Genomic DNA, 27,793 nt, shown 5'->3' with positions numbered 1-27,793 from the left:
TAACAAGAAATATTGGCATTGCAGAGCTGTAAAAAACACCTCTGAGGGCGTACCTGAGAAGTTATTCATGGCATGCTTGCTGCCGTTGGTCTCCGCCACGGCCCTGCGGAACTGCTCCAGGATGGCGTTGAGCTCCGAGGAGCGCTGCAGCGTGCGGTGCTCGGCGATGCGCAGCCGCTCCTTCAACGCGTGGAACTCCCGCTGGTAGGCAATCAGCTTTTCTGGGGAGAAAAGCCACGATCCGGGTTATTTGTGGAAACAAACAGCTACTGACAGATCCGACCAGGGGCTAACGCTGCTCAGCCTGGCAGCACCTGGAATGCTCCCAGGGAGGCAGAGCCAGCATGGTCCCACCTGAGGAGCTGGGTGCCAGCCCCCAAGGCGAGAGGTGGATGGTGGACACTGCTGCCTATTACCTGTTTCCAACAAGCACCTCCTGTGGAAGAGCCATTGGATTCACATTCAGGCAGTGCAGTCAGACTCACACCACACTCACCACAGCTGCCTCAGCGAGAGAGGCAAGAAGGCTCTTTTTGCAGGAGTTAATTCCAGCAAGATATGTCGCGTGGAAGCCGAAGGGAGCCCAGGCAAAAAACGAGGGCTACCATGGGCTCTGGACAGCTTAAGAATTGGAAGGGATGGTGGGCAGAGCTAAGGGCAGGGCAAAGGGGATTGGTCCCCAGGGGAGAGGGAGCAGCCACCAGGGGTGTCCAACCAGTGAGGAAACAGGGAAAGGAGAAACCAGGGCAGGCTGCAAAATATGGGCAGAGGTCCATGAGGGAGTCTCGTCTGCCCCACAGGAGGAATGAACTCTATGGTTAAGCCTTTCCAAGGCAATGCCCTTGGGAATTGGCTGGGAGGGAGGGGAGGGAGTTCATGGGATGCTACAATAGGCAGTCAACTTTTCTGGGGAGAAAAACCATGATCCAGGTTATTTGTGGAAACAAACACCTACTGACAGATCCGACCAGGGGCTAACGCTGCTCAGCCTGGCAGCACCTGGAATGCTCCCAGGAAGGCAGAGCCAGCATGGTCCCACCTGACCCACCCAGCACAGCGAGGGAGGGAGGACAGACATTGAGGGGGGATGCCCCTCACCACAGCCACAGACCAGGGACACCCTGAGTGCCCAGCATTCAGCACAAGCAGTTCTGAACCATTTATCAGAGCAGGTGCCACAAACCATTTCTTTTAAGAAGCGACACAGCAGTGGCCCCTTACAAAAGCACTGGTTACATCTTGTGAAAGGCCCCTCTGAATACTTTGTAAGGATGAGTGGAACTTGACAGTATTTCACACGTATCAGTTTTAGACCCAAGTTTTAACTTAACATTATGGTCAGTGCCTGAGAAATTAAGAACAAAATTTTTTACCAAAATTCTGTGATGTTGATACATACACCTACTCTTGAAAGGGGAGATCGCCCAAAAGGGAGATGGAAACACCAAAACTGATTTGCTGATATGTTCCCTTTTCCCTTGACACTCAGTAAAGTATGTGGGCCTATATTTTGTATCCTTCCTTCTTCCTATTGGCAATTTCCTTAAATCTTCTGCTCACTATCATCATCATCACCCTCCTTCAACCAATATACAGATACTGACCAGAGTATTTTAAGTGAATTTGTAACTCAATCAATATTCCAGCCACTCAGCTGACATCCACAGACATACCTCTTTTGTCATTTACCTATACATTCCCACTCTTTACATATTGCAATGGCAGCGAAGCAGAAGCTTAGCAAGCAATTTGAAACCCTTCCTGTTGATATATTACATAATATACAGGGCAAAAAAGGAATTAGAGTCAACTTTCCTTATTAATAAGGCTGCTTTTCCTCCAAATTCCTTCCATTTTCATTTATTTTCCTCCTTTTTGGTAGTTTAGATGTACTGCTCCAATTATGTTTAGAAAACTTAATTAACTAAAATGCCCTCTGTTCTGAAGATGGAAAAATAAAAACATAGTTCACTACCTCTTAAAAACATCTCCTTTGCCAGCTTTATTTTGCCTCTTTCATTAAAACCAAACGGTTATTGCTTTTGTGCCAACAAACCCAGAACACAGATGCTGGCCCACAACAGAGTGCTAGGCACACCATACACTGCTGACTGAATCCAGGCTGCTATTTGAAACAGGAATTCATGCCTTAGTCAGCAGCACTTAGAAGACTGGGAAAATTTTTTGAAGTTTCTGGCATGAAGGCCATTCTTATTTGCCAATGATAACTAACAAAGCAGTTCAATTCTGATGCTTCCAGTGAACTGTACTGGTATTGCATTCATGGTACTGGAGACCTCAAAAGCATTAATTCCTTTGAGAAATACTAGACAAGCAGTCAACTTCCCACAGTTGCTTCAACCAGACATATCTAGGTTAAGGAGGCTGCTCTAAAAGCTGCATCAACTCTGGGCACTCTTCACAAATATATGGCAATTTTTTTTCCATTAGACACAATATTATTCAGTCAAGTATAATAAAAAATCCTAAGATTACAAATACAATGAGATTTTTAAGTCTACTACCCTATAAGTATTTTTCTAGTTATTTATGCAAAATAAAATTTAAAAATAATTCTTTATGTGAACTTACACGACCTAAAACATTTACATCTCTAACACTAGTAGAGCACTTTTCATGTTTTTGGAGATTAATGTGTAATTTGGCATTTTGGTACTTGTTTTATAATATGGCTGCCTGTACTTTTAAACTAAACAAATTCAATTCAAATGCCTAACACTCCTGTCTTTAGCATACTTTCAGTACTTCAAAGATCAACTGCTCAGATACTTATTATTTACAAACAAACAAAAAAATACAACACATTTGATCTCATACTGAAAGGCACTTGCAAAGGGGAAAATACTTCTCAGACTCTAACAGTACCACCATTAACAGTGACCACACATCCCATACTTTAGAAAAGCATCCCTTAAGCCATCAGCAGTTTATAAATATTCTAATTTGACTTTTCAGAGTTCCTAAGTCCTCGAGAATGAGCCCACAATATTAAATTTAAGAATCTAGTTTTATTTAGACTTTGATTGAGCTCAAGTTTGGTAGAGAAAGTCCTATTTAACTAATTTGGTATCATTCTATGATAAAATCACCCTCCTCGTGGATGAAGGCAAGATGAAGGAAAGGCAGTGGTTGGTGCAGCCTCACCTGGGGTGCCGTGTGCAGTTTTGGGCCCCAGAGCTTAAAAAGGATGTGGAGCTGTCTGAATGGATCCAGAGGAGAGCAACACAGCCGGTGGCAGGGCTGGAAGGTCTGTCCGGGGGGAGTGGCTGGGGTCTTTGGGTTGCTCCAGTTTGGAGAAAAGGAGGTTGGAGGGGTGACCTCATTGCTCTGTGCAGCTTCCTGAGGTGGGGAATTGGAGAGGGATGTGTTGAGCTCTTCTCCCTGGTGTTTAGTGACAGGACATGGGAATGGTCCTAAGCTACGCCAAGGGATGTTCAGATTGGACATTAGAAAGCATTTCTGTACTGAGACATTGGTAAAACACGGGAACAGATTTCCTAGAGAGCATAAAGTATTTAGGAGGCAACTGGACAATGCACTTAATAATATGCTTTGGCTTTTGGTAAGTCCTGAAGTGGTCAGGGAGCTGGACTAAATGATTGTTGGTAGGTCCCTTCCAACTGAGATATCCAATTCTGTGACAAGCTGACTTGCAAGCATTGTAGACACAAAAAAGTCAATAGCACACCCGATATTTTCAAAATACATTTGACCATTTAGTGTTTTATTGTGCAGAGATTTCTTCAAAACCAAAAGAAATTAAATTGATTTCTTGTCCAGAAGTATGAAAACACTTTTTTTGATTGCTATTACGGTAGAAAGGAGAGTAGTGAGCCTAAAACCACAGAGAAAATAGAGGTCAGTGGTCACCACCAACAAAAAAACCATTCTTTTTCTACAGGATTATGGATTCTGTTCTTATTCCCATACTGAAATCTAGAGTTATTTAAGAAAACAGAAGAAGGAATTCAGACTGTAAGTTATTGGCCTTACAACACTGATGGAAGAACCCCAAACATATCTGTCTGTTCTCTGACAAACAAAATATCCCTCTAACAGCAGCTGTAGCCAATATTGAAGACATCTGGTCTCCAAAAATTCCAGCATACAAGCATATTTTTATTTAAGAATAATGCACTACATTAAATTGAAATGAGAAGATTTTCCACACTATTCTCTGGAAGCCAGAAAGATCAAATAAAATAAATATCTTGTTAAGAAATTACTTGAGAAATGAAAGCATTAATTCTTCATCATTTTTCTCTTAAATTCTAGTTGGTCCAACAAAACTCCAGAAGCTAAAGACTAAATATTTTAGCTGGCCAGATGCTGTGCAGTTCTCCCAACACTATGTCAACTGAATCAATACTTTGTCAACTTTTTTCCTTTGTTGAAATATGTTCTCTCAAATATGCAGAACTTAGAATCTAGACAAGCTCATTTGAAAGTTGATGCAGTCTTTTGAAAGTGAAAATTCAAATGAAACTCGGGTGGTTTGCCAGTTTTTAACCAGAGATGAAATCTCAGCTGTCAGTCGCCTCTGGGTTATTTACAGTTCCACTAAGTAACTGTTAAAAAAAATTATTCCAAAAAGACACCACTAACCCAAAATTACAAACTCAGTCCACTCTTCTCTTAGTCACAGACAATACTGATTACAAAGATTGCTGAAGGGTTGTCTAAATTTGAAGAAAAATTCAAAGTTTTAAAGCATGGAGTTTCTAACATCTTAGCATGCACATAATTTCTTAGTTTAGGCTTTTGTACTTCTTGAAAAATCTGTTCATGTACTTCAACCCCTGCTTTTTGTAACAGCAAAGAGTTTTCCCTTGACATAAAAGGGACATCCAAGTAAAGGAATAAGAAAACAGGCTGTAGTTTGAATTTAGAAAAGTATTTTGCAGAGTATTTCAGCTCAACTGAAATAGCATAAATCTGAATTGCAGGTAAATTACCAACACTGTCAGAACACTTGTTGAATTCTAATTCCAAATGAATTATCTACTGAACAACAAAACAGAAAACATATTGTGGAAACTCAATCAAAGCAATTTTAAAGCTATAGAATCTCAAAGTCAATAAAAATCATCAACAGTTTAGTTTTTAGTTCATGTTACTTTTTTAGCAAAGCTAGATTTTTTAATGCCCCAAGCCTTTCAGTGTTTAAGAGGCATTTGGACAATGCCTTTAACAATGCTTTAGCATCTGGTCAGCCCTGAAGTGGTCAGGAGCTGCACTAGATGACCACTGTAGTCCTCTTCCCTGAAACAGTCTATTCTATTCTGACATGAAAACTTTATGAAGAAACCATTTGAGTGCACTTCTAAACTGATTGGAGTGCACACTTGTAAAAGGAAACAGAATTGCCTGAAAACCTTTTCACAGCCCAAGAATGTTTTGGCGATTCTCAGTATTGCCATTATTCCTCTAGGAAAGCCTCGACTGTCTGCTAAAAGAACTACAGCCTACAAAACAAAAAGCAGTATGAAAGCTTTGCAAGCTGTTATTTATCTTATCAATCAAGCAGGTTCCCAGACACGTTAAATCACAGGCCATTTTCACAACTGAAAATTGAACACATTAAATTAAGATTGTTGAATTAAGGTGGCTGCATTCACATAAATAAATAATTAAATAAATAAAAGACAAGCTATAATTTACTCAAGAGCTCTGTTTTATTATGGCTGGTTGTTCCAAAGGCAGATACATGACCATGAAAAGCTTTATGACCTTCCTGTATCACAAGCAGGCAGTTGAGCTTTCCTTCAAACTCCAAACCAGCTAAACACCCACAGTGATGGATGTGACACACAGACAAAAAGGTAACCAGCCATAGACCTGGCACTCAAAGAAGACAGCAAGCCAAGCACAGAGGGCTTAGCTTTGCCAATTAATTGTAGGCCTGATTTATATTTTTTGCTCTTATCTAACTGAACCATAGAAACCTCACCCCCTTTTTTAATTAAAGAACAACAGGAGACACAGACAAAAGGCTCTGGCTGGCAACAAAGCATAGTACACAAATACTCAATAAGTAAAACACCTGGAGAAGGAACAGATACCTGATGCAACAGGACTTTTCCTCTATCCAAGTGGGGAAAGTCTAAATCATTATTCAAATCAACTGTGTATCACTGGCAACAGTCCTACATTCACCAATGTAACAGTAATGTAACACTAGGCCCACCCTAGTGACAACCCTTTCAGCTTTTACAAGTTAAAGGTTCTGCAGCAAAAGCTTCATTTTTCTGTACGCCCTGTTGAAGGGTTATTAAAATGCCATTAAATAAATGTTTTAATCTGTGAGAACACACTGTAGTTAGTGCTAATTCAGGTATTTCTGTGATTAGTTATTCTACAACTCATTTACTCCCATTATAAAAATCCTACAGTAGTTACCATCACGCTATGGGTCAGAGGCACTAACAAGCTTCATGTATTAATTCATTACACTCCAATCAAGGATGCTGATCAGTTTTCAGGTTGATAGAGAATAAAGGTCTTAACTGGCAGTGAGCTTCCACAGTGAGTTTCATACAGTGTCAGTGGAGAGGGAAGAGGAGGTTACTCTTCAGTGAATTAGGGATTTGTCAACACGCCAGCCAATTCAATCTGGCACGGCTCTTACAGGAACATTTCTTTGTTTGAGCTACATGAGGTATAAAAATTAAATTCTCCACTTCCCGTAAAAGCAGCTCAGATGTTTTATGTGATCCATGAAGTTGTAGTATCAAGTAAATCAGTATCCAGTAAGTCATGATGATACCTGCATGGACCTGCACTTCATTCCCACAGAGGAAAGCAACAAGAATTTTTTTTAGATCATGCTTGGTTCATAATACTCAAGTACCTTACAACCCATCACATTTGTAGTATTAATGATAAAATACTCGTCTTCATCTCTTAAGAGCAGATATCCTTTTAAATTAAAATCCTGCTATGCTAATGTGGCAGACTAAATTATTTCCACTGTCAGCCAAAAAACGTGAATTTCTCTAATATATAAAATAAAATTCTTACAATGCTAGCACTTAATTCTAAATTTCATCTTAAAACTGACACTCTTTTTGACAAAGGCCACACTTTCTCTTTAGCATGGGTTTTGCAAAATACAAAAAATAACTGCAAATACAATTACCCATTATTGTGATATGAAATTCTGTTCCCACTGCACTGTACAGTCATCCAATATCCACTAAAGATGCACAGACAAAATACACATACTGGCATTTACTGAGATAGCACGCACATTGCTTCCACTGCCCTTTGGAAGTGACTCCAGAGCTCAGAAGATATTCAAAAGGCACAGACCAGGCACTGACATCTCAAATGTCCGACCGAGGGGAGGCAAGCAGAGGAATTGTCAAACCAATCACACAGGCACAGACAAAAAGCCATGTCCACACAAGAGATATTAAAGATGTTGCAGAATCCTCCTGTGACATTTAGACTTACAAAAACAGCAAAACACTGTAGCAAGCTGAGCCAATTATCAAGTGTCAAAACCTGCACACAGGCACAAATCATATTTTTAAATCAGCAATGTCAAACAGTGAACAGTAAAGAAGGTGTTAACAAAGTTTGTCCCCAAAGTTTAAACCTCCAGCGTGCTCACAAATCAGATTCTGACTTGTCTCAAAACTGGCTAAAAGCTGATATATGGTGTCCTTGAAATGTTACAATGCATTACCATGGATGACTACTCAACAAAAGCTAATTAGCTTCCCTGCTCTTAAAGTGAAATTAAAACCTTTTATAAACAAGCTATGATGAGTTATGAAATCCAAAGCAGTAAAGCAATCAACCATGCAAATACAAATAAAGCAGTATACTGTAAAGGCTAATAACAAGACATGCTATAAATAAAAGCTCTTAAGAAAACTGCTCAAGGTCAAATTTTATCAGTCCTCTTTGAACACTAGATTCTGTGCCTTTTCAGTTACAGAGTTTGTAGCTATGCCTATTCATAAAGCTTTCTTATTATTTTGAAGGGATTAGGGAATATGCAAATGTTGTAAGTATAATACTCTGTGAATTAAAGACAGGAAAATATGGTAGATTATTTACCAAAAAATACATCCTACTAATCATGACAAAACATTTTCTGCATCAGGAAACAAACAAACAAAATCAAGATGCAGGAAAACAAGTGGACAAGTAATTTCTTTATCCCTAATCTTGTTATTCAAATTGATAGGTCATTTCAGCAATTCACTAGTTCAATCTACCAAAACAATCCATGAGAACTACTCTTTATTGCACTTGTTTTCCACATAGAAATGTACTTATCAGGACTGCAGGTATTTTAAAAAGTGCTCATTCAAGTAGCTTTCATTGTGAAGAACAACTTGTTTTTGAGGGAAGGTTCTGCAGGTTTTCCTAACTTTGGTAAAAAACTAAGTTCAATAATTCTAATTACTTCATTTCTCATTGCATTTTGTTCACGTTTCACACTTCAAAGATCTCCATAAACAAATAATGTTTTTTGTTCTTGCCAATTTTAGTGCACTAGCACAAGTCTGAAGTGCTTGCTTTGAAACTTTCAGGGCCTGATGCAATCTCAGTCTAGATACTTTTGTTTAAACATTCCTTTGCAGCAGGAGCTGAAGTTGTTTTCTCTAAATTTTTTTAAGCAATCTGAATACGATCCTTTGTCATATCAACTGGTAAAACCTTTCTATTTTGAACTGTAAATTTCAGAATCAATTTTCTTGTAAATACTTCTTTGATCTGAGAATCTGTTTTCCCTCCATTTTTTCCATCTTTAATATAAATACACTAAAAATTATGTAGCTTACCAATCAAAACGGAAGCATGAAACAGTACATCATGTTTGATTTTTTTTTCTAAAAAACTACAAAATACAACATTTTTCTAGCGGGAAAACAATCCTAAGAAATTAAAAAGCCAAAGAAGCCAAACTAGAATTCACTGAATCAACTGATGAATGATTTACTTAAGGAGTATCTTCATAGCTGGATAGAACAGCCAGGAAGAGTTTTAAATGTCTCCAGATGCAATTGCACACCTTTACTTCTAGATACAATTTGTTCAATAGAGAAAAGTCACAATTAAGACAACTTACAAATCAATTATAAAATCCAGTATGACACCACATTCAAATCTTCGCTGATGAGCAAGTCTGAATATTCCTTTGGACACAAGGGATAAATAAAATAATATATCAGAAAATCCAGACACCCACAAATAAGGAGGTCAAGTCAACAGAAGCATATGGTCCTCTGTCTGTGCACTTGGTTCAGACAATAAGGATAATTAAACACATGATTTGTTTGAGAAGAGTTATTGGCAGCACTTGAGCTGAAGGTTTTCTTTTAAAGCAGAGAACAGCAAGCTACAGTGATGGGGAAAAGCAAACAAACAAACAACAACAACAAAAAAAACCCAACCAAAAACTCCCCAATCCCCCCAAAACAAACAAACAAAAAAAACCTCTCCAAAAATGAAACCACACAATCACACATTTGCAAATTATTTGTCCTGATTTGACTGTTAACTTTACTAGGGTTCACACTTCTCTGACTAGTAAACAACGCTGCTCAACACACTATGGATGAATATAAACCTCAGGGCTTTTTAGGTTCCAGCTACTTGGTTCTTCTTTTATTCCCAGTGCTAAGTAAAGCCACCTCTACTGGCATTTCTTTTTTAAGGGGACAGTGATATAAAAACATCACTGAAATCATATGCTAAATTTGTTCACAATAAGCAATCAGTACTTAACATCTCTATCCATGAACACTAAGGGATAAATAAAAGCTTCATAGATTCTATTCCCAAGAAGCAAAACAGAACAAAAATTATTGCAACTTCTGCTGTAGACATTCATTGCACAGAGTTCAGTTTAAGAAATTGATAAAATAAAAGCTCAGCTGAGTATACAAAGCACTGAATTCATGTAACCTGGACAGTAACTCTTTACAGTGGAAAAAAATTACCTTCAAGTAACTGTCACTAAAACATCCCACTTTGACATTTCTGACATGTCTTGCACAAGATTTAAAGTGTACAGCAGTGTGAAAGAAACTAGGAAACCTTCAACAACATCACACTATTACCTCAAAAACACAATTTACAGTGACAGCTTTTACAAAGATCATCATGTCACAATTATTTTTTCAAACTAACTGCCAAATAAAAAGGAAGACTGTAACTATACTGCTCAAGCAAGCACAAAGCTCCAGTTTAAGCAAACATTACAACCATAACACTGAAACACATTTAAGGTACAGGACAGGTCAATGGCTAGCCTGCATTCTTGGCAACACTGAAGGACTGAAGCATATTAGGTGAAAGAAAGCATTTCTATTGCTTTTTTAACATACTAAAATAAAACAATCCATTCTACATTTCTGCAGAAACATTAAGCATACATGTTACATTAATTTATTATGTTTGCTTCCATCATTTAGTTTAGATGTACATATATACATACATTTCATTGCTACCAATGAACAGGCGTATCCTCCAAAAACCACACAGCAGCTAATTACACTTGTTCCTAACAGGACATATCAAAGAAGCCAAAATAATTGATCTGATCCTTGCAGCATGTGGCTTTATAACCAGCATCTCTGTATAATATCATAATTTCAACATTAAAAATAACAACAAAACCAGCCTTGATAGGTTAGGTTACACATTTCTTTCACATGTGTTAAAACAGCACAAGAACAACGCCTTCACCTGAAATACTTACAGATTTGCTGACCATGTAAACAAATGTAATTACCCCATAGGTAATCTGACCTCTTAGAGTCAGTTTGACTACAAGTCATCTGTGACATCTCATGTTTCTCCTCAGATCTCAATCAGACAATAATACTTTCAGATACCTTCCACAAACAAGCACATATACCTACATTAAGATATCATGCTATCTACAAGTTTCAAATTCCTGGGGAGTTCTTTTGCGGTGTTTTTCTTTTTATTTTAAGGAAAACTATTTCTCTGCATATCTCTTTTCATAACCTATTGAACTTCAAGCTTCTTCTTCAAGCTTCAAGCTTTTTATAGCCTACTGAACTTCAAGCTTCTTCTAATTCTCTAACCCTCAGCTCTTGCAAACAGCCAGACGTGCGCAAAGCATTTGACACTGTCCTGCACAACATCCCTGTCTCCAAACTGCAGAGACATGGATTTGACAGATCAATCACTCAGTGGGTAAGGAATTAGCTGGATGGTTGCAGTCAGAGCTGCGGTCCATGTCTCAATGTCCAAGTGGAGACCAGTGATGTGTGGCACCCTCAGGGGTCAGTATGGGGACCAGCATGTTTTAACTTCTCTGTTGGTGACAAGGGCAGTGGAACTGACTGTACCTTCAGCAAGTTTGCCAACACCACCAAGCTCTGTGGTGTCTGATGCCCTGGGAGGAAGGGATGCCATCCAGAGGGACCTGGAACCAAGAGAACCTCATGAAGTACAAGGCCAAGTGCAAGGTCCTGCTTCTGGGTAAGGGCAATCATAAGCTCAAGCATAGGCTGGGTGGAGAATGGATTGAGAGCAGCTCTAAGAAGGACTTGGGGCTGTTGGTTGACAAGCTCAACAGGAGTCATCAATGAGCACGTGTAGTCCCCAAAGCCAGCTTGTCCTGGGCTGCACCAAAAGCAGTGTGGCCAGCAGGGTGAGGGAGGTGAGCCTGCCCCTCTTTGTTCTCATGACACCCCACCAGCAGTGCTGCATCCAGTTCTGGGGTGCCAGCACAGGAAAGACACAGACATGATGGAGAGAGTCCAGAGAAGGGTCATAAAGATGGTCAGAGGAGCACCTCTCCCATGAAGACAAGGCTGAGACAGTTGGGGATTGCTCAGCCTGGAAGAGAAACACTACAGCACCTCCAGTACATAAAGGGAGGCAACAGGAAAGCTGGGGAGGGACCATTTACAATGGCGTGGGATAACAAGAAAGGGAAAATGGCCTCAAACTGAAAAAAAAGGTAGGTTTAGATTAGACGCAAGGTTGAAATGCTTTACTCGGAGGGTGTGAAGCACTGGAACAAGTTTCCTGGAGAAGATGTGGATGCCCCATCTCAGGGAATGTTTAAAGCCAGGCTGGATGAGTTGTTATTAGCACCATGCTCCAATCAACTGAGCTAATCTCAGTTGCCTCATAAACAGGAAAACAATGGTCTTAAAACAAAGATGTTTGCACTAGGTTAGAGAAGGCACTACTGAGCTTCTAGTTAGCCTTGACTATAGAATGTGTGTGCTACAAGGTATAAGAAGATGAAATTTTAAATGTTTCTGGTGACAAGTAGAGTCTCCAAAATAGTGCAGAAAATTAGTATTTTGGTTAAAATTTTCCAAATCACTGTGTTAATTACATATTAAATTATTTTTCCAGTATAGTACTCTTAATCAGTATTGCTGAACATTGTGATGCTACAACAGCACTGAGAAATATGGCACAATTTGTATTGTAAATGGGTTAATATTTCTGAATAAAATTATAATTTTCATATTGATACTTTCTGCAACAAGGAAACAAGGAGTTTGTAGAAGAACTAGCACAGTGTAGTAATTAGTCCCACAGAAGAAGAGATCCAAGAAGCATGGTCTTAATAAAGATTAACTGAAAAACAGTTTTTAATTTTTCTTACAGGAAGGGCTTTGTGATTTGTTAAAGATTTGCTCCCAAAAAGTTTTGCACTGCCAAAATTGGATGAAAAATTCAGTTTTTAATTTTGAAAGATGCAAAACAATAAAACCATAGAAGTTTTCATTAAGTGTCCTTTACTTTTGTACCATTATTGCAGTATATAAATCAATTTGCTATAAAATTAGGGGTTTTTTTGAGAATGAAGGGTAGAGTCAACTGCATCAGCCACACACTCTGCAGTTCCACCTAAACACAAATGGCAACACTCCGCTTTGGTATAACAACCTAACCTAACAACAAATTCCTACATCCAACTTCCATTTGAAAAATGTACCTATAATGTCTCAATAAACAACAAAGCCAAGGCTTTTAATGCCTTTTTCTTCTAAAGCAGATTTAACAACAGCACAGACAAGAAATTAGGATGTACCACAACACCAGTTATAGATAAAAGCAAAAAGCTGAAGCACAGATTCTTGCCAGAATATGTGAGCTATTCTCTACTAATTAAAAAAATTACCAAGTACAAAAATACAACTATGAACACAATCACAAGCAGTTTGTCTTACACTTTGAAGGACTGAACCAGCAATATCATGAAAACTCCAGAACTAAGGCATACAATTTACATGCAAGTGCCTGAGTTCTAAATAAGCCGTCTCTCTCACCTGGCACTCTGCTAAGTTTGTGTGCCTAGAGAGCACCAAGGCTGCGAGGTGGGGAGGGTACCCCCCACCTCAAACACAGGTACTGCATCCACACAAGCATCACAGATTTGATTCCCAGCAGTTTCCACCCCTCCTCACCTACAGGAGGTTCTGTCAGAGCAGCCCCTGCTCTTTCCCAAGACTCTGTTCCACACCCCAAGACCCTCTGTTCCTCTGGCCCAGCCCTCGAAACCATCATTCAGCCCAAGCACACACCAGCCCTAATGCTGTTCCCCATGTATGTCTTCCCATACACAACAGACCTTCTACCCCTGAACAGCACCTGCCAGTAACCCCCAGCAGCAGCAGCAGCAGTGCTGCAGCAGCTCTGCACCCACGCAGTTAGCGGAACGTGAGCAGTGGCAGCACGCAGTACTCCTCCCAACTCACAGGAATACAATGTTAATCTTTATTCTGCAGTAAATTTGAACCAAGCCAGAGTAAAACATTATCATGAAGGAGTGACAGAGTAAAAAAGGGGATACAGAAGCATGTTTTAAATGCAATTTTTGAAAAAAGCCATCCTACAATCGTTACCCAAGATATTAGGTTACCTTATGACTGCACTTAAAACAACTTGAACCCCTTAACGAAACATTCTGTGAATGTCCTAACATCAATTGTCCTGCATAAGAATAAACTCTCAGCTTCACCCAATTCAAACCTTTGATCACTTTAATCTACACATAGCTAAAATATCACAAACCCCAATTAAATTAATTGCTGGATCCCCAAAACACAACAAGAGAAGTCTTCCATTCAGTTACAGCTTGTTCCAAGTTAAACACTTTCCTCAAACTGAGTTAAATACAGTTAGGTCTACAGCAACATATTACAAATACAGAGTAAAGCATTAGTCCTTTTTCAGGGTCTTTGTGTAATATAAAATAGCATTCTATACAACTCAGTGCAGCAGTGTGGAGGAGGAGAACAAGGGAAAATGAGCCCTGACCTGAGGGAACCTACCTATGAGAAAGCAGTTATTCTACCAGCATGTGTGTACACATGTGAATTCCAGAAAGGTCTCCCCTATTTCTTCCAGAGCCCCTCTCATCAACAGAGAGTGAAAACAACCTTTGTGCAAAGCAAAAACGTTTAACCCTGATGCTTCCATGCAAACGAACTCTACAACACATGCACCTCCACACATCCTCCAGAACGTGACTCACAGCACACACAGCAACCAGCGCTGTGGTAACTGAGTGGCTGACCCCTCTCAGACATCCCAAGCCCATGGACTTGAGCACTATTGTGCAATTGCTCAGCAACTACTTATCACAAATATGCACTTACATAAAGCTTCCCAAAGGTGTCACTTGCTGTGCACGCTCAGTCTGTGTGTACAGAACTGGAGTTTCTGGTCATGCCGCAACCTCATCAGCAACAGGATGCCTGTGCAGCAGCACCCACCCATCCAGGCTGCAGACTCTGCATCTGAAGGGATTTCTGCCCAGGCAAAATTTCCATGAAGAAACTGAAGTCTTGTCCAGGAAGACCCATGTGTATGCGTCTCAAACCTTGTCCAAAAATTGTCACATTATTGTGTTCACATATTCTTGAACATTCAGGGCTCAAGATTTTTGAGAGTTAAGATGCTGATTCTCAGTATAGTTAGCTTAGAGTCCAATGGGGCAAGGAAACACAGTATACAGCAAAGTAGAACACAGCAGAACACAGAAAAAGCAACTACTTCTGATAACCTGAAAGCTTCCAAACACTTTAACATGATTTGTTTCTACATGATTTACTACAGAACTGTCAGTAACTCAGTGAGTTTCTGTACATGTAAATCAAGATGCTCTTACTTTAAAACATTCCTTTCCCTCCTCTCAGAAACAAACATATACATACAAGGCAGGAACCCTTGTAAGAAAACCCAACAAGAAAACACAGCTTCCTAAACTAAAAAGAGATTAGTAATGACTGACCTACAGCCAAATGTTTAACATAGTAATACATTAGAAGAAAATTCATCTAGCAAAAATAACTGGTCAGAGGAGTGAGTGCTACAACCTCAAAATTACCAGCACTATTTTAAGAGCTGAAACTTTTAGAAATTCTTAACAGCCTGGGCACAAAACTGAAGTCATTGCGGAAGTCTGGTTATTGTTTCCACACACGCTAGCAGGCTGAGGTTGCTACACTCCTTGTTTCTTTGTGCCTTGACAACTGTGTTGAACAAACTGTTTCTGAGAACATATTCCTTCTAACTTGTCCTCCTTGCAAGCAACTCAGGATCAAAGCTTCACCATGCTCACACATTGCTGCAAATTAACAACAACCTTGTAAGTCAAATGCAATCCCATCACATTTGTTTTATTCAAATCTCTCTCTAACAGTGGCTCTACAGTTTGTCTCGAGGGGCTGTGCAAGCAAGTATGAGGGCTGTTTATTGGCACAGGTACTTCACTAGTCATTTGTAAAGGAAAAAAAGATAGAGTTCAGGCCATCTCTGAAGTGTCTGAGGAAACTTACACATCCATGCCATTGATATGTAAGACCACAATGTATCTGCAGGTGACTATAGCAAAATTTATGCTTGATAGGCACTGAAAACTTTTAAGTTATTTTTGAGCATTATATAATAAAATTACATACTGTCACAAGCAAAAAAGAGGGGTTCTGTTGTTTACAGTTAGATGGATGGGTGGCCCATCTGTGGGAAGCATCCACAGGAACAGGCAGAAATCTGCATGAAAGCTGAGGAGACAACCAGAAAAACAGCTGGAAGCACAGCTCTAAAATACTGCAGAGTAATTGCTTTTTAGGCAGAGACTAGCTGGAATAAAGCCTTTCACTGTGAGCAAGGAAACTGCTTTCTATTCACTTTCTGCCATGCTCAGGAAAACAAAATATAGTGCATCATAGACAGAACTAAATTACAGACTTACCAGTGTATCATCCTAAAAAGAAAAAAAAAAAAAAAAGAAGAAGAAAAACAACTAACTTTCATGATTCTAGTCCTAAAGATTGTATCAATAATGAAAAAAGCTTTTTTGTCATCCCGGCAGCAAATAAAGTCATAATTACACAGCAGGAAAAAGGTAACTGAGTAAGATACTACTCCAAACTGTGAGAGTGAGGGGGGAAAAAAAGGAAAAAAAATCACACTTGAAAATAAGTCAATTTTTGATGTTGTTCTAACACAGTATGTTCATAGCTCCTAGCTATAGAAGTGGCTGTTTATTGTTAATAACAGTAAGAGACTAAAAACAAACAGATAAGGGAATCTGCTAAAATACAGGCAAATATTTTATGTATTTTAAGGGATCAAATTATATTATAACAAAGGGCAACTCTCACATATCTCATGCAAGCATCAATATTATTTAGTATGAAACACACTGTCCTGTTGCTCTTGCCATAAGTAGAGATAAACCTGGCAAATGCCAAGAATAACTAATACAGTTTAGGATAGAAGGGACTTCTGGGGGTCATCTAGTCCAAGCCCCTGCTCAAAATTAATTTCACCACAATTGCTACTTCAAAGCTGGAGCATTCCTGCCAGCTGTAGGTCTTCCCTAGCTAAGATTTATTTTGCAAGCGTCATACTGACTTTAAAAATCAGTATAATCACTCTTTTTGTGCTAGCCCAAATCTCTATTGGTACCAATTACGGTATCATTCATTTGTCATTGCTGCTTTAACTATTCTTGAAACTGCCTACATGGAAATTCTTCACCACCAACTCCTCCCCAGTAATCTACTCTAATATGTAACTGTACTTGCCACTACAAAACTGTCCACTATCAAACCTTCCTCTCCCATTCAATTTCAGTCCCTTAGATCCTGTTATTCACTATGGCCACAAGTAATAGATTGTCTTTTTTTTTCTCTTTTTTTGACAAGAAACTTTTGGCAAGAACTTCTAAAATATTTGAAAATTATCTTCCTGTCTCTCACCTCACACATATCCTTTAAGGTAAGGAATGTCAAGACATTGACCCTTCCCTTACAAGGCAGACTTTCTGGATCTTTGATCAGTTGTTGTTTCTTTGAACCCCATCTAATGAATCTATTTTCTTTCCAGTGCTCCATCCCGCAGCAGACACAGTACAAAGCAGAGCAAAAAGATTTCCTGCGTCTTGCTGGAGCAGTAGACTTCATATGTATTTCCTTAAACCTCTTTTTTGCTCAACTCCCATTGTTTTCTGCAATAATGTGATGAGTCATATGTAGCATGACTGTCTTTCCTACCTATAATGCCAACATAAAACTTCTTCCCAATTCTTCATGTACGCATTTGATTTTTTTTTTACTGCACCCCATGTTTTGACTGGGGCACTTTCACCTATCTTCAACCCACCATTCACCCCACTTCCTGACTTGGTCTCAAATCTGCTCAATCAATTTTAAATTTCAATCTCTTTGTCTACCTTTGTTGCTCCTCCCATCATGGTATTGTTTGAAATCCAGTAAGAATTCTCTGCCTCTAAACATCTAGATTCACTAAGGAAAATATCAACTGCCATTAAAAAAGGACAGATCATTGCAAAGCCCCTTTTACTCACTTAAAAATGTTACACTAAGGTATGAGCAGCTGTGTCAGATCCAACTGTCTTTCCTGGCTTGGCTAAATTGTGCCCATGACAGTCTCAATAATCTCTGGATGTGAGCAGCAACCAGCACTTTGGAGGAGCTGCTACCAAAAATTGGTAAAAATAAAACTCCTTAACACTAATGTAGCATTAAGAAGGAGGCAATCTTTATTTGGCTGGACGGAAGAGGGGATATCTCATGGAAGCACAGAAGACTCTGAAGGGCTGAAGAAAAATTTTGAGAAGCTACACTGAGCAGAAGTATGGGCTTTCCCCAACTCTAACATTAGGCTGTAATCAAGAGCAGTATCTCAAGATGCTGGCTAAGCCAAATCCCATTAAATACTCTGGTAGCAACCAAATTTTATAATCCCACAAACAGATGAGCTAACCTAGCTAACAGGCTACAAAAAAATGCAAGGAGCAAGGCAGTGCTGCAAAACTCCTTTGGTAGCAATCCTTTTCACTGCAGTTCTCCAAAAATCACTGCTGCCAGAGGAGCTCTCCCGCAGCACTCATAAGACAGACACAAAGATGCTGCAGACCTAAATACTGTCCCACCTCAACAGCTATACAGCTCTGTATATTCTGTATTATTCACCCAGGACAGGGTGTTCACTACCAGTAACCAAACCTACATTCCTGATTAGCTTTAATGAAATAAAACTATTTTTAGTATCAGTAAGCTATAGGCCAATTTCTTGTTGAAAACAAGCTTGAAGTTTATTTTAGATAAAGAACAGAACAACATTCATGTGCTGGTGTTAAAAAGAACAAGGAAATTCTTATTTCCTTTAATTTCAGCTCCTGGAAGATATGTAACAGAATTTCCAAAGGAAACCAACATTTTCCTTCTATTTAACAGAAATGAAAGACCCCTTCTTCTTCCAACAGGCCTAAATTGTTATAAGCACTTTCCACTTTAGCATCCCAGCCTGTCCCTTCCCTTCCCCTGCCTTTACTCCTCCTAGTTTGCAGTCCATTTAACTTTTTTGGTTGGTTGGTCTTAACTCGCACATCAGTGGGAAATGAGTGTCTAACTCCGAAGATTAGAACATGCAGACAGAAGTCTGTAGCAGCATTTACCTGCATAACAGCTTCTCCTAGGATCCATGTAGAAACTAAGGTGGGTTATAGTTGCAAAATACATGTATCTCAGATTTTTCACCCTTTCTTAATGAGAATATTGCACAACTACTGCCAAGAGGAAAGATAGATAGATTCATAGATAGATAGATAGATAGGACAGATTCTGTCCTCTTCACCTTGTTTCCTCTGTGGCTCTTCCTGTAGGACTCTTTTTCCTCCGGGGATAAATATTGCTGCTTCTTACTCCAAAATTAGCCACCCCTGGCTGAGGTTTTTTGTTTTAGTCACAGTTAGGTTTTGTTATCCTTGCTAAGTTTAGATGTTTTTGAACACTTAAGACTATTGTGGCTGAGAATCAGCACTGCAATTCTAATTTTGCAAAAACAGACAGAGGAGAGATGACATTTTTATTATAAAGCCCAGGACATTTTCTCCTCAAACAAGAGAAAACTTCATGCTTAAAAAAACCCACATTCAACCTTCATTACCTAAGCATGAGTGACTGTTCAGTGAACCAGGAAGCTAGATAAGTATCTCATAAGATTTCCTGGAGGTCTTCACATGGGAATTTGTATTGGTGTACCAAAATAAGCCATCCCCATGTAGTGAGGAAATCCTGCAGTTATGACAACACCCCTGGATGAATTGAAATCCAGAAGTTCTTAAACCAATTCTTCATCATTAAAGGAGAATGGTTAAATACACTAATGGTTTCAGGGTGCTGTGAAAACGACACAGTTTAGCCAATTCTGAAGGACTAAATTGCATCAGGTTTTCACAATAGATATTGCAGTATCTGTTCTCAACACTTCAAGTAGCCAAACATCTCCTAGAAGTGATGCAAGACACTGCCAACAACTGTCTTTGACAGAGAATAAAAGTCACATACTTTAAATGAATAAATACTTGAATTCCATCCTACTATGCCTGCACTAATTCAGTAAAGTATTTATCTTCCTTCTCAATTTCCACAGCCATCAGGAAGTTTGTTGATCCAAGAAGGGGAGGTTCTTTAGCATTATGGAGCACAGGGCTCTTCCTGGAACATTATGTATTCAGACCAAAAGTCACAATAAAGAAAAAAACATCAAAATTACACATTTTACATAGCACACAACTGCTTTGATGTAAATTTTGTGACTGGTCTAATAGGTATGCAGTACTGTTCTGTACTGGTTTGATCTTCTTAAGAGCAGTATCTTCAGGGTAAAAAAACCCTAGAGCTCACATTTCTAGAGCTCACAAATGAGGTGGTGAAGACAGTGACCCTGAGCAGGTCAGTAGAACCAGAAAACACAATTCAGTCAGAAGAGATGGTATTAAGCACAAAGTTATTCCTTGCATAAGAGCTCAGTTTTAAGAGGAACTCAAGGATGTCTTACACTGAACTAATTGTGAATGTGAAGTGACTGCAGATCCTTTAAAAGTGTTTCTTCTGCACACCACAGTAATCAGCATTTTTTAACATTCCATTTCCAACATGTACTTCATTCATGCTAACCATAGCACATTTTAAACCCTAGAAAGTGGTCTTTCAACTGATTTGCAAGAATCCCCCAGGAGAGATCTTTCCTGGGTGCATTCAGGACTTGTACTGCTTCCTTACAACACCAGTGCTTCTACACTGTCCAGAAGTCCAGAAAGCAACAAAGACCTTGGATTAATTTTGAAGACTCTCTCCAATGACTGAAGGTATGTCAGTCAACCTTCTTCAAACACAGTTATTTTAAAAGCAAAATCATATAATTGGCCATTTCATGCAAATAGCAATATATGACTTGTGAAATGTTATTCATATAATCAAACCTCTGGTAAGATACAGCAATGGCACTTCAAACAGAATATTTCCTTCATCTCCTGACAACTTCTCAGCATATCTTAAAGTTTGTAAAGCATTGTTCTGCTGAGACAAACTTTTGTGCCTTAGAAGTCTGTATCACTTAGAAGTGTCTCAATCCTATTTTGCATGGACTAAGTCCACATATATTTACTAGACAAAGGTATAATCTACAAAAATATCATATCATCCCAGTCTAATTGGTATTCTACAAATGATGGTGCATTTTAAGGGACAATTATCCAAGATCTTAGTTTCTAAATTAAAATTAATCACTTGAAAACTGATTAGGGTAGTTAAAAAAAAAAGAAGCATTATGCTTCTGCTTTAAAAAGCAGAGTTTGTTTTAGTTATCACTGAGCAATGTGAGAGGGGTAGCTTTTTCTTTAAGAAAGTGCAAAATAGCATTTTCTTTCTAACAGCAGATTTCATTTGCAGTCCAAAGATTGACAAATACCTACACGAATCTAAATGCAATAAAAAAAATCAAAAAATGTGACACCCCACAGCCTTTCAATGAATGGGAACAGCAAGTGATGTTTGTTTCTAACTTAGCCACTCAAAATTTTGTAATGAAAACATTATCAATTAAAATACCATCCCACAAGGCTATAAAATTACATTGAACTGGAAAAAATAACTTTAGCAAATATTTATCATCAGTTTCTGAAACCTTTCCATAGTGCATTGATTGAAAATGTGGTACTGAATTAACTCAAATCTGTTTTGATTTTGAATAACCTGTGAACAAATTAAAAAACAATGTTCTATATATAAATGTCTCTTGAACAATATTATTTAGACCTTAGTTTCATAACTGTGATTTATGATTAATTAAGAAATTACTCATGTCCTATTACACTGATTTTTATTTCACAAACTACCATCTTAATGCTCAACAGCAAGATCTTGAAGAAGATAAATGCAGAACTTTTATACCAGCATTAAGAAAGTATTGATTTTAAGCATTCAGATGGAAAACGAAAGTATAAAAAAACAGAGCAGTCCAACTAACAAAAGCTTAAATTGTGGCAAAGTGCCATATATCCTATACTCCCCAAATGGCAGGCTTTTGTTGATTTAGCAGAGACTTTTCTTTGTGTCATGCTTTGACAAAAGAGAACGAGACTTGTAAGTCCTATATCAGGTAAGAAAGAAAAACACATTTGGAAGAATTTCATAGAAACATATCTTTGCTGAAGCGAGAACAAAATTCTTACTAATTTCTTAAGGAAGAAATTAGTAAAAATGTAACTACTGAATTGGTTAGCAGTCAAAATGAAGAAAGTACTACTTCCAGTGCCATTCAGACACCCTTTTCTTGTCTTAGCCACATCTATGCTTTTGTTGACTAATCAAAAATTCTATATGTTACCATAACCTTGAGAACCTGACATTCTTCCTGCTGCTTGCATTCAGAAGGGTAGCCCACCAACCAACTGCTACAGCAGAGATCACACCACAAAGCATCTGCTTCTTCCACAAGTGTCCAGTGGAAAAAAAAAAATCAGCATGCCACAGAACTCATCTGCTTCTTTTATACTTTATAGTTGGCCATGCTACAACAGACAGTATTCCTGGAAAACCTCAGCTTCCTCTAATTGGACTTGAGGCACAACTGAAAATAAGATTTTCTGCAGAACAATCAGAACAAATAACCACTGAAGATGATTATTAGTTTTAACATTACTTGATCTTTGAAGGACAGTCTACTATTTTTCAAGAGATCAGACGTTTATAACATAAAAAAACAATCCTTTCTTCTTCTAGAAAACATTGCTGAACAAGTTTATTTGCTTTACTGAAGGACAAAATCAAATCACCTTACTTTCATAAACAATCTCAACCCTCAGAAAAACTGAATTTTTCAGGGTTCACAGGGAGTGCACTAAGATCAAAGATATATGAACAGATGAAAGTCTTCTATACCAAACAGTTACTTAAGTATTTTATAAAATTTCTCGTTATTTTAATAGATGCATTTCCTATTATCTCGTGAATTTCATCATTTTATTTCACTTTTTACATGGTACTTTAACAAAAAATATTTTAATTTTTTTTTTAAGACAGCAATAAAAGTCTTTCAACAATGCTGATTGGCAGTTTGCCACTGCCATCAGCAAATCACCAGGGAAGACAGAAAGCAGAACCAAAAATAACATTCTCTAGTTGGGTCCATTGGCCATATGTTACACACGAAAATAAATAAATAAACCACCAACCAAAAACAAACATATGTTTCTCCAACAACCATAAACCAGGAAACAAAAAAAAAAAAAAATCGAACTACAACTCCCCAGTCTTGACCAGCCCATTCCTCCAAGTGCAGCACTTGTTTTTAAGGTATCCTTGTTTTTTCACTTTTTAAATGAGGACCACTCAAAGTTAATTTTCCTGAACTTACTAGCAAGTGTTTATTTCTCACCAAGGCAGTACCTTCTGTAGAAGAGCCAGTCAACAAGCAATTTAGAGATTGCTAACCTACAGCAGCAGCACACAGAAATGCAGCCACATGAAGGTGATCAGGTGTTGGAGCTTTTTCCTTACCTTTCCCATTTTGCCATGCAGTATACCAGGACAAACTGAGGAAAGTAGTGATGAAAACTAACACGGTGGCCACAGTTCCATTTCGGAGCCTCATCTCATTTCAGCATCACACTTGCTTATGTTCTGCTAGTGGAGAGGACGTAGCACTTGGGCTTGCTGCAATGAAGTCAGCTGAAGTACTCCAGCAGCAGCTGGACAACAGCAACACAAAATGTAGCTCTCACATATCAGATGTATCACAAATCAATCCATTCCAAACTGCTGTACGCTTTCTTATAGTTCTCATCAATCCAGCTTCTCTTTATTCTTCTAGTCCTGTTTAAAGGAAACAAAATGTTAACAGATTATGCCAAAAATACTTAGAAGAGTCCCCCAAGAACCAAAATATACTACATCTTTGCTGTGTCTTAGGTGCACCACCCTCTCACTGCCTCAGTCTTGGCTCAGAGAATAGAACTTTTTAGATTAATGTGTGCCTTTCCTAAGACTGTTTGCATCTGGGGGAGCTGTATTCCACAGGAATTTGGTCACCAAAGGACAAACACACACACCACCACCATTACAATTTGATTCTCAACTCAAGGGAAGGTCATGTGTCACCTGGCAGGTGTCAAACTGATACAAAAGCTGCTTTCAGGATGCAGTAACTCAAGGCCCCACTCCTAAGACCTCACTTCAACAAAACCCCTCTGAAATCAGTGGGTCTCATGGAACTCCAGGAGCAGAACCGTCTCCAGCGAGTTGAGAGACCAGAGCTTTGAACACCGTGTACAAACCTACATCTCTCATCTTTGCTCAGTGCAAGAGGATTTGATCCATCCACAACCATTTTTTCCCTATCTCATTTGCATTTAAAGCACAGACCACACTCCCACATGCAGAGACTGCTCAATCCATACCAACTGGCATCAACCCAGAAGCCCCCAAAAAACCATGGTTTGCTCCTCTATACCACATAGGCATAAAGATAAAACCTAAGTTACCTACAGTTCAGTTTTATCCCTCAGGAAGGTTCCACATCCTGGTATTAGATAATCATCAACTAGCCAAACACAGCCAGTTGTGTTAATCACACTGTCCTAAGCAAGACAAAGAGAGTATACAGGGCAATAAATAAACCAACTTTAAAAGAGAGGGAAGAGGTTTTCAAAGTATTAAATCATCTCTACAGTAGTCAAACATTAGCAGACAACATTCTTTCAAGGCACTGCCAAGTTTTTCCCCCACTATAAACTATATCTGATACAAGTATGTTACTCAGCAATAAATAACTTGTTCTGCATTTTCTTTGGAAGCAGTCTCTGTCACCTTCTTGCCTTGCTGCATTCAGAACAACAGGGGAAAAAACTCCACTCTTTATTATTACAGCACCAAGAGATTCCAGTCCAATTTGAACTATTCTTCCCAAGCATCTATCACAGCACACATTACCTCTACCAAAGGGCCCACAAAACAAGGCATAACCAACAAGATTGGTTAACAAAAGAATGGAAATGATCAATAAAGTTGCAGAACCACACGCTCTTGTGTTCAAATCTCAGTCACATCATCTAGATTACTGGAAGTGTTTACCTTTGGACCACAGTTACCTCACCTATAATGCCAGTAACGTGCTCTATTTGAGGAACTTCATGCACAGATAGGTTTGTGGCTTTAAACATTAACTCAGAAGGCCCACAGTACCTATGAGGAAGGGAACAAATGCAAGTACATGGGAAGCAGACACAGTGGATGGTAAAATTCAGTGAGAAACAAAATAATGAACTGGAATAGAAAGAACTGCAAAACGCCTTTCAATATGAGAAACCCAAGCTCAACACAATGAGAGATAAAGACAACTGAGACACCTATAAAGAGCTAACACAGAGAGCACAGAATGCCAAGAAATATCATCAGTACCAGCATTCTGAATGGGAGAGGGACATAATAAAAGCCAGAAGTATGGGCAATGATAATTGTCTTGATGAACTTTAATAGCAAGGAGATGCAAAAATCCCAAGTCCCAGAGTTTTGTAAGGAAACTATGTGAATTTAGGAAATTCACGTGATCCCCAAACTACCAGAGTAAGTGACTAGGATACCAAGACTAACAGCTCAAATCAGATGAAGTTTCTCTGAAGCAAGAATGCTGTTATCCTGTCTCAGTATCCTGAAACTATTACTTAGCTTCCCCATGATTTTAGCATCAGACAGAGCTCTTTGGAGCAGCTCAGGTGTGCACAAAGGACCAGGCTGCAGGCTAGAGGGATTATCCCAGGGACGGCAACTGGCAGCTGCTCCAACGTGCAAACAAGAGAGGGCAACCAGGCGAGTAGAAATATTATCTGATAATGCAAGGAACCGTCTGCCTTTCCAGAAAACACAGGCATAATTTTTACATTTGCTGCAACAAAATCAAGATGTTGCGATCAGGGCCTCTCACTGTGCTATCTGAATCCTCAAAAACAGAATCAGAAAAAATTCAGAAAACAAAAAAGTGAAAGGAACAGTAGCAACCTGATTCAACCAGCAGTCAGTATGCACAACATTGTGTCAAATCAATAACTATCATGAGTTTGAGTTGGCTGGTTCTGCTTTCATCCTTCTCTTCGGGTGTTGTAACCACAGGCACCAGCAGCTCAGCTACAGCTCAGCAGTACTTAGATGATTATTTAAGCTTTTCACTATATCAAACTGCATACAACAAGGCCATGCATAAACCAGACATGTTCCAGCTTTTAAAAATGTAATATAGCTAAACCAGCAGAAACACATGTGTAGTTGCACATAAATTATTTAAGTCCCAGGTGGTCACTTTAGGTTTGTTCAATAATTTACAGCACAATCCAAACAAATTTAACTGAGGGGTAATCCAGTTTGAGATGACAGTATGATAGGGTATAACCAGACAGATGAAGCCTATGAAATTTGCCAGCACCATTATGACCCGAACCTTTTCCCCTGCAGACGGAAGGGAATGACCCGGCTGGATGCTGGAGGCCAAGGGTGCTGAAGGTGCCGGCACCTCTCGGATGCGGAGCAGAACCCTACTGAATCACGTCTTAAATAAACCAAGAAGTTTCTGCTTGCATCCAGACACTCCCAAAATACATACAAAGCATATTCCCAACCGCAAACCATAAAAACTGATACACTCCAGTGCGCCTGCAAAGGCTCTTCACATAGCTGCTGAGGGGTTGGATGGTGCGGGATCACAGCACGAAGCGCGCCAGACTTCCGAGAGGATGAGCCAGACCCCATCCTGCCGGGAGGGTGCGAAATCACCTACCGCGCTAGCACGGCTGCTCTGAAAAGGCTGCTCATGAAGAACGGCCCGTGAGGAAGCGGCAGCTAAAAGGCGAAGGCGGCGGGGACCTGCTAAACAGGGGTTTTTCCGCCGTATTTCCACTGGCACGCTCCCCCACAGCCGCGGCGCGCAGCCGGCCGCCGCCACCCGCGCCCCGGCATCGCGCAGCCCTCACGCCCGGGGAAGGGCATCGGCTGCGCCGTGCGAGTTAGTCAGGACCTGCCCGCGGTCCCTCCGCCGCGGTCGCAGCTATCTCGTCGGGGAAGCGAAAAAGCGGGGGGGTGACGGGCACCGGGAGCCGCCAGCTCTGCCGGGCGGCAGAGGGCGAGAGCTGACGGGGACGGAGGGAGGCGGGGAGGGAGAGCGCCGGTCCGGGGAGCTGCGCGGCGCCCGGGGCATCGCGGCGAGGCTGCGGGGGAAGGAGCCGGCACAGGAAACTGCAAACTCCGCCGAACGCCCTGCGATCCCCGCGCGCGGCCAGGAGGAAGGCTGGGGAGCGGGGTATCCCCCAGGCACCCCAGCAGCCGAGGGAGAGGGCGCAGCGCCGCTCTGCCCCGGAGCCCCGCGGGCAGCCCCGAGCGGCGGGCCAAGGGAGAGGGCGGCAGCAAGTCCTGCGGAGGAGCGGCCGGTGCTCCCCGCACCGCCACGCAGGTGCACGGGAGCGCAGAGAAGAGCGGGCGGGCAGATGGCGGAGCAGGACGGCCCCCAGCCTCCCTCCGGCGACACCGCAGAGACCCGCGGGGAGGGGAAGCGCCTCCGCCGTGCTGCCGCTCCTGAGGGCGAGCAGAGCCGCCCGTCCCCGGACTCCCCCCGGAGCCGAGCCGGCGGTCCGCAGGGGCGCGGGGCGCGCAGGGGCAGCGGGGCGCGCTGACCGCCGCTGCCGTCCTCACCTGTGCGCGGCGCTCCGGCACGGCGGACCCGCGGGGCGCGGGGGCTGTGCGGGCTCCGCCGGGGCTCTCGCTCCCCTTCCCCGCCCGCCCCCCGCGTCAGCGGCGCGCCCAGCCCCGGCGCCCGCCCCCCGCCCCGAGCGCCATGGAGCGCGCGGAGCCCCGCCCCGCCCACCCGCCGGCACCGCCAATGGGCGCCGCCGCGGATGGCGCCACTCATTGGCTGGGCTGCCTGTCACTCTCTTCGGCCGCGGCTATAAATG

At 40.6% G+C, this 27,793-nt stretch overlaps 1 protein-coding gene and 1 long non-coding RNA gene across 5 annotated transcripts in view; one reads left to right on the top strand and one right to left on the bottom strand.

The window, feature by feature from the left end:
• MGAT4A (alpha-1,3-mannosyl-glycoprotein 4-beta-N-acetylglucosaminyltransferase A) overlaps nt 1-27,657 on the bottom strand; it is a 77,422-nt gene extending 49,765 nt beyond the window's left edge. Inside the window, exons 1-4 of one of the 4 annotated variants that reach the window (XM_064408115.1) lie at nt 24,952-26,687; nt 24,341-24,436; nt 23,358-23,672; nt 54-221 (exon numbers count right to left, since the gene is read on the bottom strand). In XM_064408115.1, the coding sequence (XP_064264185.1) occupies nt 54-221; nt 23,358-23,451 (262 nt within the window). In that variant the 5' untranslated portion in view covers nt 23,452-23,672; nt 24,341-24,436; nt 24,952-26,687. Of the gene's footprint in view, nt 1-53; nt 222-23,357; nt 23,673-24,340; nt 24,437-24,951; nt 26,688-27,533 lie in introns of those variants that run through there. The other 3 variants (XM_064408116.1, XM_064408114.1, XM_064408117.1) reach the window with 3 other exon arrangements.
• LOC135295288 (uncharacterized) lies at nt 15,571-17,614 on the top strand. The gene is made up of 3 exons (XR_010357330.1): nt 15,571-15,631; nt 17,196-17,268; nt 17,377-17,614. It is a non-coding gene; the product is annotated as an uncharacterized LOC135295288 (long non-coding RNA).
• Nucleotides 27,658-27,793: the final 136 nt, after the last annotated feature.

This window comes from Passer domesticus, chromosome 2 (assembly GCF_036417665.1).
Source record: "Passer domesticus isolate bPasDom1 chromosome 2, bPasDom1.hap1, whole genome shotgun sequence".
Classification (NCBI taxonomy): Eukaryota; Metazoa; Chordata; class Aves; order Passeriformes; family Passeridae; genus Passer; species Passer domesticus.
The sequence above is the reverse complement of the archived record's forward strand: the minus strand, read 5'-3'. Positions and strand labels throughout refer to the sequence as shown.